The sequence below is a fragment of the Megachile rotundata genome, chromosome 7, assembly GCF_050947335.1.
Source record: "Megachile rotundata isolate GNS110a chromosome 7, iyMegRotu1, whole genome shotgun sequence".
Lineage (NCBI taxonomy): Eukaryota > Metazoa > Arthropoda > Insecta > Hymenoptera > Megachilidae > Megachile > Megachile rotundata.
In genome coordinates this window covers 10,465,232-10,486,644 of record NC_134989.1, presented here as the reverse complement: position 1 = coordinate 10,486,644, position 21,413 = coordinate 10,465,232, and the positions used below count along the sequence as shown (strand labels likewise).

At 31.8% G+C, this 21,413-nt stretch overlaps 1 protein-coding gene and 1 long non-coding RNA gene across 3 annotated transcripts in view; one reads left to right on the top strand and one right to left on the bottom strand.

The window, feature by feature from the left end:
- The window catches only part of LOC100877971 (xaa-Pro aminopeptidase ApepP), a 53,381-nt gene extending 36,151 nt beyond the window's left edge, over positions 1-17,230 (bottom strand). Inside the window, exon 1 of one of the 2 annotated variants that reach the window (XM_076533835.1) lies at positions 16,841-17,230. In XM_076533835.1, the coding sequence (XP_076389950.1) occupies positions 16,841-16,886 (46 nt within the window). In that variant the 5' untranslated portion in view covers positions 16,887-17,230. The remainder of the gene's footprint in view (positions 1-16,840) is intronic. The other variant, XM_012292230.2, reaches the window with a different exon arrangement.
- Positions 2,855-4,024, top strand: LOC143264804 (uncharacterized). Its single transcript, XR_013038753.1, has 2 exons — positions 2,855-3,687; positions 3,774-4,024. It is a non-coding gene; the product is annotated as an uncharacterized LOC143264804 (long non-coding RNA).
- Positions 17,231-21,413: the final 4,183 nt, after the last annotated feature.

The window sequence follows — 21,413 nt, the reverse complement described above, 5'->3', positions numbered from 1 at the left end:
AGTCGATAGTTGGTGAAAGTGCGACCAAGAGAAAGTGGTCCTGCGAACCTCTGTTACTATATGGCAGCCTGCTACGCCGGCAGACCTCTTTTCCGATAATTTGCCCCTCGTTAACATAAAAGTAAAGCTTTTGTGGTGGCGGCAAGAAGTTTTGGATTTTACGGCTTCGAAGGGTGTACGGTTTGTTCTGGCTCCTTTGTATGGCTGCGGCCCTGCTCACCATTTGCTCTTGTTTTCCGATACCAACGTCCACCCTCTCTTTTTATTCTCTCTTTATCGATCTGTTCCGTCGTCGGTGCACGTTCTATATTTTTTGCTTTTATTTCTGAGCGGTGTACTGGGATTTTTGTTGGTATGATTGTTAGGGACGTTTTCTTCGATTTTGAGTAATTTGAATAGGTAGATTCTTGATTGGTGAGGTTATTGAAATTTTAGTGTATTGGGAATATTTATTTAGGGTGAATTTGGGGAGTTGGTAGTTGGGGAATTCGGGGAATTGGTGACTGGGGAATTTGGGGAATTAATAATTGAAAAATTTGGGGATTTGGATAATTGAGGAATTTAGGGATTTGATACCTAGGGAATTAGGGGATTTGGTAATTGGGGAATTAAGGGATTTGGTAACTAGGGAATTTGGGGATTTGGTGACTGGAGAATTTAGGGATTGGTACCTAGGGAATTTGGGGATTTGTTAATTGGGGAATTAAGGGATTTGGTACCTAGGGAATTTGGGGATTTGGTGACTGGAGAATTTAAGGATTGATACCTAGGAAATTTGGAGATTTGGTAATTAGGAATTAAGGGATTTGGTACCTAGGGAATTTGGGGATTTGGTGACTGGAGAATTTAGAAACTTGGTACATAGGGAATTTGAGGATTTGGTAATTGGGGAATTAAGGGATTTGGTACCTAGGGAATTTGGGGATTTGGTAACTGGGGAATTTAAGGATTTAGTAACTGTAGAATTTGAGGATTTAGTAACTACGGAATTTGGAAGCTTGACAACTTTTGAATGAAAGATTTGATAACTTGAGAATTTGGAGAATTTTAAAATTTATAAATTTATAAATTTGAGGACTTAAAAATTTCAAAAGAATTTTAGAGATGTGAAAGCTTGAAAATTTGCAACAGTACGAATTTGAACATTAAAATATGTCTAAATACCTGTTACTACAAAAAGTTCCTAAGCAATTAAAAAAAAAAAATTAAGAATGTTTTAACAATTTTAAAAAACTACTAGGAACATCCTAACAATTTAAAAAATAACTAGCAATATTCTAACAATTTAAAAAGTAACTAGTAATATTAAAAAATTACTAATAAAAAATATTACTAATTTTTATATGAGTAATATTATTAAAAAGCAACTAATATTGATTCTGACATATGCAAACGAAAACACATTGAAAATAGAAACGCATGAAAAAGAAAGCAAATAGACATCTCTATAATTATTGGACACCCAGCGATATTGACCTAGTTTCGTGGTATTTGAACTATTTCTTCGTTTTTACAGACATTTTGTTCTCGCAACATCTGCTCCAAAAAATGCGTACGTAAAATTAGACAGTTCTATTTCTGGCGTATAATAGTCTACTTGGCATTCTAGATCTCGTCTAGTTAAACTTGTCCCCTTGATTAATGATCTACAATTTACAGTAACCCATATTTCAAACGAAAATTGCATTTTTTCAAAGTATTACGAAACGTCTTACTATACTTGAAAGTCGAAGAAAAACTTCACTTCACTTTCCAATACAGAAATTTAAAAAAAAAAGGAATTATTAATTTTTTTATATTTCTATGTAAATAGTTGAGACAACTCATAAATTAAATTATACTAACTCCACAAAGTACCTCGAAATTAATTTTTGTCACCAAATAGAAATTTCATAAAAAATTTCCTTTCCGATTTTCGTTTTCTCTTTTCATAAAAATATTTTCTACAACAGTAAATAAAATTATTAATTATACGAATTCGCAATACAAAATCAAAGTAACTTTTTATAAATAATACCGAAAGAAAAAATGCAATGTTTAATGAAAATATCTTTATTATCAACAAAATATGCTACACACAAAAGTTACTCTGCGAAATATCATGTCAAAAGGCACGAACGGGTTAATGAGTCTTACGACTGCTCGTAATTGACGCTAGTTCACAACTTCCAGCGTAGCGTCATTAATTTTTGAAGCTTTCAGCTTGAAATTCGTCCGGATGTATGTATACACGTAGGCAATGTATGCTACAGAACTTGAGATTCACGTTTTCAAAGGAATTTCTGGTATGTTTATTATACATAGTTGGCCCAGCTTCCTAGTAGCTTTGCAGTTGAGCTAACACCGTTCCTTCTCAAAGTCTGCGTCGTTGAGTGAACTGTCTGCATGTAAACAGTCGTTGAACAAATATATTTGTTTTTTTATAGTCATCTGCATCGAAAAAGTCACTCGATATTTGCATTTTGTATGTACATGTATTTCAAATAATTCTATGCTTTCATTAAGTTGGAGGACATATGTGGAAAAGTTGTCACATGTGGAAGAAATACATATGTGGACAATTTTTTTCTTGTCTTTACTGAACACATACTAATTCACGAATGATTAATAGACACAACCATTAAAAGTCTGTCTTTGTACAAAAAACATATATGTGAAAAAGTCATCATATGTGGAAAAAAATACATATGTGGAAAATATGCATTGGTCTTTATTAAACATGTACTAATTTATGAATGATTAGTATACATAGCTACAAACAGTTTTTTGTTGAACCAAAAACATATATGTGAAAAAATCATCACATGTGGAAAAAAATACATATATGGAAAATTTGTCCTTGTCTTTACTAAACAAATGCTAATTCACAAACGATCAATACACATAACCATAAAAGTCTAGCATTGAACGAAAAACATATATGTTATGTAAAAAAAGTCAAATGTGGGAAAAGTGCATATGTGGAAAATTTTCTTTCATCTTCATTAAACAAATGTTATTTCACAAACGATTAACAGACATAATCATGAAAGTCTTTAGTTGGATGAAAAGTGTATATGCGGAAAAGATGTCATGTGTGGAAAAAAATATATATTCTGAAAATTATCCTTGGTCTTTATTAGACTAATACTAATTCAGGAAGGATTAGTAGACATAGCTATGAAAGTCCTTTGTTGGATGAAAAGCACATATGTGGAAAAAGTGTCACATATGGAAAAAGTACATATGTGGAAAAATTTTTTCTTGCCTTTACTAAACATATACTAAGTCATCAACTTAGTTTAATAGATATAACTACATAAGTTTTTCGTTAAAGATAAAAATATATATGTAAAAAAAATTTCATATGTGGAAAAAATACATATGTGGAAAATTTGTACTTAAACAAATTAATACATGTCTTCCTCAAACAAATACTGATTTCATGAAGGATTAACCTAACCATAAAGTCTCCAACGAATCTGAGACACAGGAAAATCGAGTAATCGATCATTCTACCGAATGTTACCATACCCGCAAACACAACAGAAATATGCAAGGTTCAATTTGTTTTCGTGTTTCGCCATAACCACATTCAGCGAAACGTTACGGTACGATTCACACGAAAACGTTATCTGATTGATCACCGATCAGGGGAGTCAAAGGTGAAATTTATCGAACACGTGGCAAAGAGTTATGTCACGAAAGGTATTGTCGAGTCAAGTGCATGTCTGACCGAAGGCGCCGCAGGAATAACTTTCAAGCGCCAACATGCTAACTTCCGTTATTTATAGTACAACCTGACCAACTATCTGTTCTGCGGGTGCATTCACCGGGCAATCGAACCCAGTTTCTACGTTCAGAATAATGAATATCGCGTCTCATCGTTCCCATCAGTTTCATTTGCATTCGCGTCTCTGACGTCTCGGAATTTTAGCCGATCACTTGTAAACGAAATTTTAATTGCGAGCAATTTACTATGTCCTGTTTCCCTTCAAATATGTACATCATTTCTTCAAATAAAAATTGATTATTTCTATCTTTATTTTATTTTGTTTTACAAATATTGCGAGCATTGCAAATATTACAAATATTGCTTTCGTTTGTTTGTAAGCTGACAGATCGATTTTTGATATTTGGGAGTTGAAAAGTAATAGTATGAAGGAATATTGCGTTAAATATTTACAATTATTATATTTTATTTTTAATTTTAGGTAGAATTCTTTTTGTAATAAGAAAAAGTTACAGACAAGTGTCTATAGTAATATTCTAATTTATTGTGACCTAGTACTTTGTTCTAATCTATGCATTATAAATTAATATCTAACCTGTATACTATAATCTAATGTCGTATCTTAACCTATGTACCTAATATCGAATTCTAATTTAATTGATCAACCTAAAAGATTAACCTAATATACTATAATTTAATATTATAACCTAACCTATTCTCTAACCTATACACATAATCCAATACGGTGTCCTATGCACCATAACCTAATATTCCAACCTAACATAAATTAACCTCTACCATAACTTAATATTACATAATCTATACTCTAACCTAAATACCATAACCAAGATAACCCAACCTACATAAAAATACTCTCAGTAACTACAAAAATACACATAACTATAGAACAATAAATATTCAGTTTCAATAAAGCAGTGTCATAGTGGTTGGCAGCCATCGCGATGCTAAATTTGAAACAGTTTCAGGGGAGTAACGAGTTCCGCAGCGTTCGCGCGCATTTTCTCGTCCATTTCTGTTTTCATGGTGCAAACATAGATGATAAACAACCGCATTAAGTAAGATCAGTCGATGAGAAACCTTGAATGCATTTTACACTTGAGATGATTCGTACAGAACGTCCTTTGTGCATGTTCATCGCGGAACTGCATCTGGTTCGATAACAGCGCATTCATTTACTTCTTGAAGATGGACGCTTGAAATAAGTCATGAAGTGTAATTGTTGCTAAGTACTTGAATGAGTAATTCGAAGTGTTAACTTCCTTATTACAAAATTGTGAGATGAATAAGGGAAGAGTTAAGAATATGGTGTTTGGGAATTGGAAAATGGGAAATGTAAGTTGGGAGTATGAAGGTTTAGTGATGTTTGAGAGGAGGTTGTATATGGATGGGTAGTGAGGGTTTTTATGGAAAATTTTTTAGAATTGCAATTAAGTTGATTTGGAGATTCGGAAGATTTTAGAAATTAGGAATTGGGGATTCAGAAATTTGGAAATATGGGAATTGGGGTGTGAGAAATTTGGGAATTTGGGAATTGGGGATTTAGAAATTTGGAAATATGGGAATTGGGATATGTGGAAATTGGAATATATGGGAATCGGGATGTGTGGAAATTGAGATATGTGGAATTGGGATATGTGGAATTGGGATATGTGGGAATTGGAATATGTGGGAATTGGGATATGTGGAAATTGAGATATGTGGAATTGGGATATGTGGAATTGGGATATGTGGGAATTGGAATATGTGGGAATTGGGATATGTGGGAATTGGAATGTGTGGAAATTGGGATATGTGAAATTGGGATATGTGGAATTGGAATACGTGGAAATTGGAATATGTGGAATTGGGATTTAGAAATTTGGGACCTTGGAAATTGAGGTGTGAGAAATTTCAAAATTTAGAAATTGAGATGTAAAAAATTTGAAAATTTAGGAATTGGGTATTTAACAATTTTAGGAACTAGGGAATGAGAAAGTAACTTAGTGAATTGGAAAATTTCTTAGTGAATTGGAAGTAATCAAACCCAAAATATTTCTAAATTCATAAATACCAAAATTCAAAAATTCAATTGCATTCTCCCTATACCCAAAACCGATTTATAAAACAACTGACATATTCCTTTCAACCCACATTCTTTCATCCTCTAATAATTTTTCTCTTCGCCCAAACACCGTTTACGTAACACATCCTACGTCTGCTACTATGATGAACCCCGGCAAAATTTTTAGCATAGCTAGGAAAGAAGTCTAGTTATATTTAGAATTTAGAAGATGCTTAATCATTCGGTTTCCAAGTATCTGCAAGTATACTTCTAAGATTTGTAACATAGTTATATTTAAGTGCGTATACACTTTTAGGTGTACAGATATACATGGTGGAACAAATTGCTGACAGGATGTATGAAATAAATTTCTCGTTGATTGTACGCCAACGACGAGATAAGTTGCATGATGAAATATTTAGCTTTCAAACCTGTATACATTCATGTAATTTTGGGGTAACGCAGATACTACATTTCTGTCGTGAATTCATAACTATGAGATTTATGGGAATTGTAAGGAGAATATGTACATACTTTGGTGAAACGTTGATTTAGAGGAACTTTACTGGATTCCATTTTGGGATATGCGTGTGGACTTGGTGATTTGGAAACTAGTAAAACTGTTGGGTGGAAAATTTGAAAATTTTGAAAGAGGACGGAATTTGAGGAAACTTTGAGTTTGTAGATGTTGACATGTTTAATAGTTTTCTTTCTATAGTTTTAATTTTTTAATTTTTAAGGTTGCAATTTTCTTGGTTGACAAATAACCAATTCTTAAATTTTCAAAATTCCATTTTCTAAATTTTTCACACCCCAATTTCTAAATTTTCAAATTTCTCACGCCCCAATTCCCAAATTTTCAAATTTCTCACATCCCAATCCTCAAATTTTCAAATTCCTCACATCCCAATTCCCAAATTTCCAAATTCCTCACACCCCAATTTTCAGAACCCCTAATTCCCAAATTTCCAAATTCCTCACACCCCAATTCCTAAATTTCCAAATTCCTCACACCCCAAATCCCACAACCCCTAATTCCCAAATTTCCAAATTTCTCACACCCCAATTCCTAAACCCCCAATTTCCAAATTTCCAAATTTCTCACACCCCAATTCCTAAACCCCCAATTTCCAAATTTCCAAATTTCTCACACCCCAATTTCCAAATTTCCAAATTTCTCACACCCCAATTTCCAAATTTCCAAATACCTCATACCCCAATTCCCAAATTTCCAAATTCCTCACACCCCAATTTCTAAATTTCCAAATTCCTCACACCCCAAATCCCACAACCCCCAATTCCCAAATTTCCAAATTCCTCACAACCCAAAATCCACAACCCCTAATTCCCAAATTTCCAAATTTCTCACACCCCAATTCCTAAATTTCCAAATTCCTCACACCCCAAATCCCACAACCCCCAATTCCCAAATTTCCAAATTCCTCACACCCCAAATTCCACAACCCCTAATTCCCAAATTTCCAAATTTCTCACACCCCAATTCCTAAACCCCCAATTTCCAAATTTCCAAATTTCTCACACCCCAATTTCCAAATTTCCAAATTCCTCATACCCCAATTCCCAAATTTCCAAATTCCTCACACCCCAATTCCTAAATTTCTAATTTCTCACACCCCAACACGCCTCTCTATATCTCCAAAATACCCACCTCCCCAACTCCCAAACCAAACCTCCAAATCCTCCAACACAACTCAAACCTCCTCACTAAAAATGAAAAATCCACACATCAACTACATCCCCTCTAAAAATGTCTTTCACATCATCCCTTTTCTACCACGACATTATCTCTCCCCCTGTAACGTGAACTTTCACGATCTTTGTCCCGTATATAAGTAACTCGGGTTATATGGCGTGAACAGGTAAATGGAGCACGAATTTTGTTGCTGATATGATGCATCACGTAGAGCATTAGTAGTATCGTGTGAATTATTGCATCTCATTTGGTCGGCTTATCTCCCGCGGCAACGTGAAACGGAATAGATGCATTTTCGAGATTTCAATGTCGTATCTCGAATTCATTGGCTTGCATGAAAGGGTGAGCCGTTTTCTTTTCCTCGAAGAAAACATACCGCTTTTATTAATTACGGGTCAGCGGGCTTTGCATTCGCGTTTGCATTTAATATCGCGTGCAAGGTTTTATGCAACTTTGCTTTTTGTGCTGCTTTCTCTTGGGTCGAATTTACATGTGATTTGTATCTACGGTTTTAAGTATAGTTTCGGGGAATTTGTTCTGTTTTTGGGATACGAAGATTTTAGTGAAATAGTGGCGAGATTAGTTAAATGCAACAAGGTGTGTTTGTGTGTTTATCAGATTGATGAATTTATATTATTTTATTTTATTATTATTGTAAAATTGTTGTTTTATTAGTATTGTTAATATTATTGTATTACATTTATTTTTTAATTGATTGTATAAAATTTAACCTGTAATTCTGTGTATTAATCTAAATAAAATATGTGATTTTTTAAATTATTTATGTACTTGAATATTTAGACAAGATGAATCTTACTGAATTTAATTTTTGGATACATTATTTTATTTTGTATTACATTTACGTTGCTATTAATTGTATAAAATACAACTTAAACTTTGTGAATTAACCTCAAAAAATACATGTGTGATTTTAAAATTATTTATCGATATATTTGTAATGTATTTAAAAAAGAATGATGAAGTAATTGAGTTTAATTATTATTCATCATTTCTTCATGTATTTTACTAAACATTATCCCTAAATTAATTAGATGTTCAGTTACTCTAATAATTCTAGTGACTTTCTTCATCAAAGAAGTCTTCATCAAAAACTTATTCAGTAATTGCTATAAATATTCCTAAAAATAATTTACAAATACTAAGTTGCATAATTACTGTAACCTGTCTATATTTATTAATTATTTTCTGTTTTCGATAATCAAGTGTTGTAGTAAAATATTTTAATTGCTTATTAAATTAAAATTGAAGTTTTAGGTTAATCTTAAGTTTGAGGTTAAGTGCAGAAAATGCTTCCCCCCTGTTTATAATCTGCCAAGATCTGCAACATACCTAATGAACTATAGTTCTTCAGGTTAAATATATTTTTCTGGAGTCTTTCGTGCATCTGTTCGGCGATATATTTAAAGAAGCATTTTTTCGAATTTCCCCGAGAACACGTATGACGGCGCGTGTAAATATAAATCCACGGATTTTTGGAAAATCGAGCATCACGAAATTCTTAATCACAGATCGTCTGAAATTAGAACTGACGTAATATTCTGTATAACATGGCTGACAAACCTTTTACCGTGAATCGATATTCATCGAAGATTCATCTTCGGTGTATATTTTCGGGCTGAAGAAACGAATTTTGAGAAAGAAATTTTTCCTGGTAAACTCTAATTATATTTGGGAATTTTAGGAAAAATTACGAACCCAGCGTTCCCGTAATATTTCACTAAAGCGGGTAATTATGCTTGCTACTTTGCAACTATAAAGTAGAATATATTATGTCGATAATGTGTGCCACGTGCAGCTGGTTAGTTATTAAGCACGCGAGCAATTACGTTTAATTTTTAATCCTGCTATGGATTTTACATTAATTGAATCATTATTAAAATTAAATTTCGTTCGAACACAAACATCAAAATTAATGAAAACATACTACAATTTAAATTTGTATAATACGTCCAACATATATCAATTAAATATTTATTATACATAGAAATAATTATGCTGATCAAGCTTGTAATTTTGCAATAAATTCTGCAACATCTGACAGAATTTTTATTATTCAATTTTTTTTTCAATATAAATATAAACAAAATTAAAGAAACAATACTAGAATTTTATTTTGTATAATAAAGGTCCAAAACCTATTGACTGATCATTTATTGAATGCATAAGTAATTATGTTAATTAAATTTGTAATTTTGCATCAAATTCAGCAAAATTCGTATTGTATAATTTTAAGAATTTTTATTATTTAATTTTCTTTCAGTATAAACATGAAATTTAAAAAAAAAAATGCATAATAATTAATTTTCCATATCAAACATCCATCTGACAATTTTTTTAACCTTGCAAAGATAAAATTACAGAAACCATAATCTCATAATCTTCCAACATAAATAAAACTTATTATTCACAAAGATAAAATATTCCACGTCTGACATTTGATCCCCGTGAACAACAGATGTAAAGATAAAATTGATTGATGTTTTTTCAAAAATTAAGAGATGAAGACGTCTGGAAGACGTTCGAAGACCCGTCAGAAGTGACACAAACGAATTGAACAGATCGATGATGCGAAAAAACGATAACAGACATCTATATCTGATAATATCCATCAGTTGTTCGACAGATCAGGAAGTGATAAAACAACAATATCGACGGAATTAACAAGTGACATGATCATAATAGATTATCTGAGTAACGTCAAAAGGTAACTGGGGAGTGCTGGAACCTTCTATGACACTCAAACAGGATGTAACATTGAACTTAACTGGCTAATAACCTCCGGTCATATGCAATCTATAGACAAACTTTTGATGTTTCGTTATGAACTGTGATATAAAGATGGTGCATTGTGAATCGATTTGTAATTGTTGAGTGTATTTTGATTTGGAGTGCATTCAGATTAACAAATCTTCAAAATTCAATATTAATGAATTTCCAATTCCTTAAATTTCCAATTCCTCAAATTTCTAATTCCCCAAATTCCAAATCTCCCAAATTCCAAATTCTCCAAATTCCAAATTTCTCAAATTCCAAATCTCTCGAATTCCAAATCCCCCCAATTCCAAATCCCCCAAATTCCAAATCTCCCAATTTTCAAATCCCCCAAATTCCAAATTTCTCAAATTCCAAATCTCTCGAATTCCAAATTCCCCAAATTCCAAATCTCCCAATTTTCAAATCCCCCAAATTCCAAATCCCCCGAATTCCAAATTCACCGAATTCCAAATCCCCCAATTCCAATTCCCCCAAATTCCAAATCTCCCAAATTTCAAATCCCCCAAATTCCAAATTTCCCAAATTCCAAATTCCCCAAATTCCAAATCCCCCAAATTTCAAATCTCCCAATTTTCAAATCCCCCAAATTCCAAATCCCCCGAATTCCAAATCCACCGAATTCCAAATCCCCCAATTCCAATTCCCCCAAATTCCAAATCTCCCAAAATTCCAATTCCCCCAAATTCCAAATCTCCCAATTTTCAAACCCCCCAAATTCCAAATCTCCCAAATTCCAAATCCCCCGAATTCCAAATCCCCCAAATCCCAAATCCCCCAAATCCCAAATCCCCCAAATCCCAAATCCCCCAAATTCCAAGTCTCCCAAATTCCAAATCCGCTAAATTCCAAATTCCCCAAATTTCCCTAATTCTCCAAACCCTTAAAATTCCCCAATTTACCCAAAATGTCCAAATTTCTCAAATTCCTTAAATTCCCCAAAATCCCCAAATTTCCTAAATTCCTCAAGTCCCCTAAATTCCCCAAATTTTCAACATTTCAAAAACATTGAAATTATCTTATTTCTGAAATTTCTAAATCCTCAAATGTCATAAAACGAATCCACAAAACCGAACTTATTATTCGTAAATATCACACATCTGTTAATTTGCAGGGATAAATTTCGTTCTTATCTCCACGTGTACGCGGCATATATGTCTGCTGCACGTGTTAACGTTGGTTAAACACTTGTCGTATTTTTCCCGTTATTAAAAAATGACGTGCGTGTGTGCGGGTACGCTAAGTATGATAAATGACTAGGGGCTTTGTAAGTGATTTGCGCGGTACATATGCACAAGAGGCTAACGATGCAATTTCGTAATAAAAGATGATCCAATCAGACTATAAATGACATTTTTCCGATTAAGTATCTGGAGAATATTAATATCAATATTGAGATCAGGTTTTGGTTTTATATTTTACTGTTATATTGTTAGATTATTAGTATGCAATTTTAATTATTGTTTTGATATAGGAATCTTTTAGTTTTTGGTTTAATTTCTTGGTGGATGAAGTGAAAATAGGTGATATAATGTGATGTGTAATTTTATTAATATGTCATAGTGTTTTTTAGTAGACCTAACAGGTATATGTACATGTGGAAACATATGTATATTTACATATGAATCCATATGAATATTTATGTACAATGTAATTTTTCAGCAAATAAATTCATAAGCAAATATCACTAATATATAAATATTATAAACATATTTCACTTTTTTATGTTTTCCAACAATTAATAATTTATATTTCATGACAAAATTTAAGTGTCAAAATTAATCCAAATATTCGTGTCTTGACATACATTATTCTTATGTTAAGAAAATTTAATTTTTAAAAAATGTTCTAACTCAAAAATTACAGAAAGAAAGAAGCTTATTTTCATTTACTAAAATAGACAAATTCTTACAATTCAATTTACCTACGACCCTAATTCACAAAAAAAAAAATATTTATTATATTATCCATTGCTTCAAACTAAATTAGGAAGTAATAAAAAATATCCTAATCAATAGAAAAGTAATAGAAAATATTCCCGAAAAATATTAACTCTGCAGCGGAAGAAACTAAAAATCAAGCGAAAATATCGACCGTATAAATCACCTGGGTGAATACCCTTTTAGCCACGTTTATTTTCAAGCATACGTAACTTCCGTTCCTCTTCTCCCACGGTTAGAAATTGCAATAACGCGGATTCTGCTTTCGGTCTTACGTTACAACGATCCGATTTGATGTCAATATTTGATGGAGGGAATTACATTTGTTCAATCGACGGATCTTAAGGCCGAGTTTGCCGACGTTTATCATCCATGACGATATTGTGTGACAACCTGCACGTGTTTCAGCTCCTCCATGTTTGCTCTTGCAATTAGCCCGCAAAATTTACACGAGCTTGTTGCCGAATCGTGTAACAGTTAATTTGCACACGCAAAAGACGTGTTGCTACAGGTAGGACGCTTGACCAATCAGGTTCATTATATATGTGTGTATGTTGCAGATTTGTTAATTTAGGTTGGAGAGATTATTGATGTTTTTGTTCTTAGGGATTTTTGTATTTTGTGGAAATTGTGGAAGTTATTGTTGATTGCGGGAAAGTATGTTGGAAGATTGTATTAGGTGGATTTGAGTTAGTGTTAGGTAAGATTCAAGTTAATTTTTAATTAATTTTAGGTTAGTTTCAAGTTAGTTTTAAATTAATTTTAGGTTAGTTTCAAGATACTGTCTAATTAATTTTAGGTTAGTTTCGAGTTAGTTTTGAATTAATTTTAGGTTAGGTTCAAGTTAGTTTCCAATTCATTTTAGGTTAGTTTCGAGTTAGTTTCGAATTAATTTTAGGTTAGTTTCAAGTTAGTTTCGAATTAATTTTAGGTTAGTTTCAAGATACTTTTCAATTAATTTTAGGTTAGTTTCCAGTTAGTTTCGACTCAATTTTAGGTTAGCTTTGTATTAGTTTTTGATTATTACCAGGTTAATTTTGATATAGCTTTGGATTTGTTTTCAATTTATTTTTGATTAGTTTTAGTTTAATTTTAGGTAAGTTTCAAGTTAATTTTGAATTAGTTTTAACTTAGTTTTTGATTATTTTAAGGTTACTTTTAAATTAGTTTTGAACTTTAGAAATCTCAAAAACTTCTCAATTTTTAATAACCTCAGAAAATTCTCCATTTTTAACAACCTCAGAAATTTCTCAATTTTCAACAATCTCAAAAATTTTGCAATTTTCAACAACCTCAAAAATTTTGCAATTTTCAACAACCTCAGATAATTATCCATTTTCAACAATTTTAAAAATATCACAATTTTCAACAATCTCAGAAATTTCTTAATTTCCACCAACCTCAAAAATTTCTCAATTTTCAATAACCTTAAAAATCTTCAATTTTCAATCTTTCAAATAATCAGACATTAAAAATGTAACAAATTAAAAAATTTCAACCTTTATTTTTCTACCCCTGAAGTTTTATCTCAATCACAAATAATATACAAATATTTATTTCAAACATATATCTTTTATTTCATCAACATTTTCTCTTCATCATAAAATTATTCATAAAGCATCAAACATTCAAAAACTAATAAAAACTCAGGAAAGAAAATAGCTTCTAAAATAAATTTCATTAAAAATTAATGTTACTTATCAGTAATATGCATCCTCTATCCAGCAGCAAAGTTGTTTATCATATTCATCCGTGATTAATTTACAGAGTTTATGAAAAGCGTGTAACTTTAATCTCGAAATATCTCGCGAAAGTTGCAGGTGAAACATTACGAGGGTTTATTAAACAGCCCCTAAATTGTACATATAACTGAACATAAATCTCGTTTCATTAATCTTTCTCACAACGTGGAATCTGCTCAATTGGTGGAAAATGTTTGAAAAGCACAGGTCGCTTCTTAACCCGATTTTTCGTGTGAATTAAGTGTATTTAATTAATTACGAAGGGCGCAGACACCATTTATCAATCTTAGCACCCCTTTTTCATTCAAGAAAAGCCTTAACTTCTTTCAGCGAGTTTGTTAACGCCTTTACATTTATGTTACACAAGGAACGAAGTCACATTTTATTTTATTTCGCTGTTCTTGGCTTTTTCACACTCTCTTTACGATTGTTTCTTCTTTTTGGGGAGAACAGCTTGTGTTGCGTTGGAAATGTTACACTTTTATCTTGGAATCTCTTTGCAGTGAGGTTTAGAGATTGTAAGGAATTTTATTTAGTGAAATTTGTTAGGTTAGAATTGGTGATTTATTTATAAAGAGGAGTGAGGGTTAGTTCCATAGAAGGCATCGTTGCGATAAATGGCGATATAGGGAGAGGAGGAGAAATTGGATATATCCAATTTTATTTGGATATTTTTTTGGGGAAATTTTTGAGGTTGGAAATTTGTAGATTTGGGGGTTTGAGAATTTGGGAATTTAGGGATTTGGGAAGCTTGATGATTTGGAAATTTTGGAATTTGGAAGATTTGGAATTTGGAAAATTTAGAATTTGGAAGATTTGGAATTTGGAAGATTTGGAATTTGGAAGATTTGGAATTTGGAAGATTTGGAATTTGGAAGATTTGGAATTTGGAAGATTTGGAATTTGGAAGATTTGGAATTTGGAAGATTTGGAATTTGGAAGATTTGGAATTTGGAAGATTTGGAATTAGGAAGTTTTGAAATTTGGAAGTTTTGGAATTTGGAAGTTTTAGAATTTGGAAGTTTTGAAATTTGGAAGTTTTGGAATTTGGAAGTTTTGGAATTTGGAAATTTTGGGATTTGAGAAAATTAGGGATTTGGAAAATTTGGCATTTGAGAAATTGAAGAATTTGGAAGATTTGGAATTAGGAAATAATGGAATTTGGAAGATTTAGAATTTGGAATATTTGGAATTTGGAAGATTTGGAATTTGAAAGATTTGGAATTTGGAAGATTTGGAATTTGGAAGATTTGGAATTTGGAAGATTTGGAATTTGGAAGATTTGGAATTTGGAAGATTTGGAATTTGGAAGATTTGGAATTTGGAAGATTTGGAATTTGGAAGTTTTGGAATTTGGAAATTTTGGGATTTGAGAAAATTAGGGATTTGGAAAATTTGGCATTTGAGAAATTGAAGAATTTGGAAGATTTGGAATTAGGAAATAATGGAATTTGGAAGATTTAGAATTTGGAATATTTGGAATTTGGAAGATTTGGAATTTGAAAGATTTGGAATTTGGAAGATTTGGAATTTGGAAGATTTGGAATTTGGAAGATTTGGAATTTGGAAGATTTGGAATTTGGAAGATTTGGAATTTGGAAGATTTGGAATTTGGAAGATTTGGAATTTGGAAGTTTTGGAATTTGGAAATTTTGGGATTTGAGAAAATTAGGGATTTGGAAAATTTGGAATTTGAGAAATTGAAGAATTTGGAAGATTTGGAATTAGGAAATAATGGAATTTGGAAGATTTGTAATTTGGAAATTTTAGAATTTGAGAAACGTAGGAATTTGAAAAATTTGAAATTTGGAATCTTGCAAATTTGACTATATAACAACTTAAAAATGTACAATTTTAGGAATTTGAGAATTCAGAAATTTTCCTCTATAAAAAATAAAATTCCCCATCGTCAGATGGAATTTATTCGAAGAACACCAACAATGCACAAAAGCAGACACTTGTGTAAGGTATGTGACGTATTTCCATGGTATAATTAAAGTTGTTATTGAGAATACAATAATACTATAATTAGACAGCATTTAGTTGCATAATTTCTAATCACCTGTTTGACTCATTGACAGCAGCTGAACAATTGGTTTGAAATAACAATGCATTTTTTAAAAAAAATCTAACAATGTTAATTCGTTCGAATCGTGAGTTTGTTAAATCATTTTTATTTTCTCGTGATTGGAAATTTACTAATCAAAATTACAGTCTCATAGTGTAAAAGTGCAAAAGAAATTATACATAAGTGCAAACTATAATAAATTTTTCTGACAATTGCTTTGGTAATTAAATTTTAAAGTAGTAGTCAAATTAGTAGTTCATTTATGTTTATCATAATACAAGAATTTATTATTTGAATTGTTCAAAATGAAAATGAGATAACTCTACTTTAACACAAATTTCATTAGTTATATTTTTTAATTTTATTTAATATCAGAAGCTTAAGAAATAAAAAAAGATTAGAATTACACCACGTTCATTATAAACTTATGTGTAATATGTACGTAGCAGATTTGCAATTTTTAACATAATTGCTGTATTTGCAATTTGCAACATAATGACTATATTTGCACAAAAATTAGTTTACGTGATATTTAGATGTAACAGTAATTTAAAAACTTGTGCTTAAAAATTTTCCTAATTTCTCTTCCTTACTAAAACATTTCAAATAAACCCCACAATTTTAAGTTATCGACTATTTACCGAATAGTTGACTATTTATTAATATTGACTACTTTCCTTCTTTAATAAAAAAAATATTGCAAAAATATTTTTATAAAATTCCTCCATCCACAAGCTTAATTTAAAACTGACACCTCACACTGCAATGCAAATCGCTTTCCCGCCAAATCATTCAAATCATGAACTTACCCAAAGCGCATATAAAAACCAGGAACCACGGCACTAATCCCTCCATCTCGTTGTTCCTTGAACACTAACAGAAATCCGAAAACACGGAACTTCCAGTTCGATGAAAAAAACACGAACGTACGTTTACAAGTTCTGTTTTCGATTTGCGTCAAGCGTACGCTCTCACCTATATTTAGGCAGCACTGCAATAATAGCACCACGTTGAGGAAGGGAGCAACTGGAGAACGCGAAAACGCCACGTTCCGACACCTAACTCACTGACAACTTATCAATCACTTCTGTTATCAAACTTCACAACATTCAAATCTACAAGTTTCCAATTCAATTATTTTGATATTCACATAATACGGTAGGTTGATAAATTACTTCTGGGTATAAGTGACTAAATGAACTTGTGAAAATGACAAAATGGTCACGTGATAATCAGTCAATCAAATGATCAGATTTTTGCAATTTTAATTTGTAGTAGAACTCTCAGATTTCTCAGCAATTTTGTGTAAATTTCATATTTTACAAAGTCCTTAAAATTGTTCTTTTATAGGTGGATTAATTGGTAGAAATATGAATTTGTATTTGTATTATTAAAAATTGTAATATAGTGATGGGTTAAAGTGGACAACGAACAGATCAACGTTGATCTCCAAATAATTTCATATAAATTTCATATTTCACAAAGTGTTTAAAATTGCTAGATGAAGACAGTCATCAGCAGAAATATGAATTTGTATTTGAGTATTCAGTATCAAAAACTGTAATGTAGTGAAGGATTAAAGTGTACAAAGAACAGATCAACATTGATCTCCAAACAATTTTACATAAATTTCATATTTCTTTAAACTGTTTAAAATTACTAGCTTCTATAGATGAAGACAGTCATCAGCAGAAAAATGAATTTGTATCTGAGTATTCAGTATCAAAAATTGCAATGTAGTGAAGGGTTAAAGTGCACAAAGAACAGATCAACATTGATCTCCAAACAATTTTACATAAATTTCATATTTCTTTAAACTGTTTAAAATTACTAGCTTCTATAGATGAAGACAGTCATCAGCGCAAATATGAATTTGCACCTGAGTAATCACTATTTAAAAAACTATAATATAGCGAAGGATTTAACTGCACAAAGATATACACCATAGATCACCGTTCACCAAACTTGCAACGAAGCACTCCACGTGTAACTACAAGTTGATCGAATATAAGGATCGAACTGTCACGGCGACCTTGAAGCGTGGTACCGGAAGCACCGTCACGGCGGGAGAAGAGGATGGCGTCAACGACGAACCGACGACCGCGATGCACAGACAGACATATCTGCAGGTCGGAGTTTGTCTGGAGCGCTGTTTGAACGGCGATGAAACGAAAGGCAGGAGGGCGACTGGTTCACTCTTCAATTCTCTCCCTCTTTCTCTGTCACAGTCGTCGTCCGCCTCCTACTCCGCTGAACGACGATGTCGTCGTCCACCAACTCTTCCCCTTCTACGAACGCGTGTTCACGAGGATTCGCGGTATTTTTGTATCGTACTCGGAGGGGAGGAGGAACTGCAACCCCCTACGAGGGTTGCGATGATTTATACACGCTCCCTCGGCGGTTTCTGTATTTTCAGAGAATGCGAGGAGAGGTTTGGGAGATTGTTTGGGGATATTGTGATGTGGTTTTGGGGTTGTAGATATGCAGCTGAATTGTTATTCTTCTTTGCTTAGAGGGATATCTTTTGGGTTGTAGTTAGGTTCTTTCTTTAGTTAGGTTCTTTTACTGATTTTCGGGCTTGGAGTATTTTTGGAGACGTGGTTTGCGATTTAAGATGGTATGTGGTGTGATGTGGGGGTGGAATTGGATTTTAAATTTCTGATCAAGTTTCAGGTTCTGTAAGTAATTTGATCAATTTTTAGTCTCTTAAATTTCCTAATTTTCATAAATTTGTCAAGAATCTCAAGTTTTTCGAATTTCTCAAATTTTCTGAATGTCCCTGCTTTCCCAATTTTTCAACAACCTCAACATTATTTCAATTTTCAATAACTTCTAAAATTTCTTAATTTTCAACAACCTCAGAAATTTCTCAATTTTCAACTTCAAAAATTTTCAATTTCCAACAACCTCAAAAATTTCTCAATTTTTAATAATTTCAAAAATTTTTCAATTTTCAACGACCTCGAAAATTTCTCAATTTTCAATAATCTCAAAAATTTCTCAATTTTCAACAACATATAAAATTTCTAAATTTTGAACAACCTCTAAAATTTCTCAATTTTCAATAACCTCTAAAATTTTTCAATTTTCAACAACGTATAAAATTTCTAAATTTTCAACAACCTCTAAAATTTTTCAATTTTCAACAACCTTAATAATTTCTCAATTTTCAACAACCTTAATAATTTCTCAATTTTCAACAACGTCAACAAGTTCTCAATTTTCAACATCCACAAAATTGATAATTACACATTGTAGAAAATAGTTTTTCATTCAAGTTTACAACTGATAAATTGTTCCCTACAAAAATAATCTACGATACACTTCGATTAGACGACCTTCCATGACTTTCCTCATTAGATTTATTAAAGAAAAACATCGACAAGCTAACTATACAAAATTGCATGATACCAATTATCAAATCATGTATTTTGTAATATACGTTTTATTTAAATACAACTACGACGTATACGTTTTACATGGCAGTTTGGAATGTGTTCCGTGATTGCAGATAAAAAATCTGAAAAATTCTTTGCGTATCATGCATCGTGACAAGCGATCTATTATTCATGTCCTTTGTGAACATAACTCGGTAATTGCTTTCAATTCCACACGGAAGAAGTAAACGGTTAAGTGCACTGTAACAGGTAATCTATTATTCATGTGTTCCGTGAAAATTGCTGTGACTGCCTTTAATTCTACATGCGGGAAGTAGAAACAGTTCAGGATGTAGAACGAATCTGTATCATTAACGGAGAGGATAAAGGGATTTAACAGGTGTGGTAAATCTGCGAAGTATGGAAAATATGACACGTTGAGGAAAGTTGGGAAATTTAGGAAAACTTGGGAAATTATGAAAATGAGGAAAATTGGGAAATTTAGGAAAATGAGGAAAATTTGGAACTTTATTAAAATTTGAAAAATTATGAAAATGAGGAAAATTAAGAAAATTATGAAGCCTTGAAAAATTATGAAAATGAGAAAAAGTGGGAAATTGATGAAAATGTGGAAAATTATGAAAACTTGGACAATTATGCAAATGAGAGAAATTGGGAAATTGATGAAAACTTGAAAAATTATGAAAATTGAGAAATTAAGGAAATCTGGGAAATTTTTTAGATGTTGAAAATTTCGGAAATCTGGAAAGCAGAAAATTTGAGAATTTTGAGGAATTTGATGGACTTGAAAATTTTTAAGAAATGAAGAAATTTGGGAAAATTGGAATTGGGTATTTATGGGTAGAAGAAGATTAAATTTTGAGGATTTGACGAATTTGGGAAATTTGGAATTGGGGAATTATGGGTACAGGAAGATGAAATTTTGGGGACTTGAAGACTTTGGAAAATTGAGAAATTTGGTAAATTTGGAATTGGGGAATTATGGGTTTAGGAGTATGAAATTTTGGGGACTTGAAGACTTTGGAAAAATTTAGAAATTTGGTAAATTTGGAATTGGGGAATTATGGGTTTAGGAATATGAAATTTTGGGGACTTGAAGACTTTGGAAAAATTGAGAAATGTGGTAAATTTGGAATTAGGGAATTATGGATTTAGGAAGATGAAATTCTGAGGATTCCCGGATTTGAAATTCGACCCACCATAATTCATCACGTCACAACCTCCTATTCCTCAACCCTTCTAAAACTAAATTCCCCAAATTTCCAACATTCCAAAATTCAATTTTTCCTAACACTTCCTTATTATACAAATTTTAATAATTTTTTCCTCTACAACAATTCTACCAATCAATTAATAATATATAGATTTGATAAGGTTCATTGAAATAATTCTACAACAACAGTTTGTACTATAGAATGAATTGACGTTGATGGATGTAAAAGAGAATTTTATAATTCGACTAATTAATGTTCGAATTTCGGATGTGCTATTAATTAATCAACGGACGTGTTCCCTGTACGGGTCATTTCTGATTGGTTATTAACAGCAGCCACCAGCAGAACCATTAAGAGGATTCAATCGCCCATCAAAGGGATTTGTTACTTCGAAGTCAATAGACATTCTCCATTCCCAATGGCACTAATTAGCGTGTGAAGCAGCTGCGTCTAATTTGCATTATTGAACGATAATTCTAATGATCACTACTATTGCCAATACGCGGTGTACCGTGCCAAGATTACCACTGATTTATTCCACCTTGATCGTTAATTTTATTGAACATTTATTACTAATATAAAATCATGTTTAGGTAGAAAATATTTTATAAATTAATGGTAAACTTTAATTAATACTTAATTTTAGGTTGCAAGTGAAATTTTTAATATTCTGTAACATAGAAGATAATTGCAATTTATAATAAGTGATTTTTGTTTGCAATAAAAATAGAAATAATTGTTTAAAGGCTTTTTGATTAATTATTAATTTT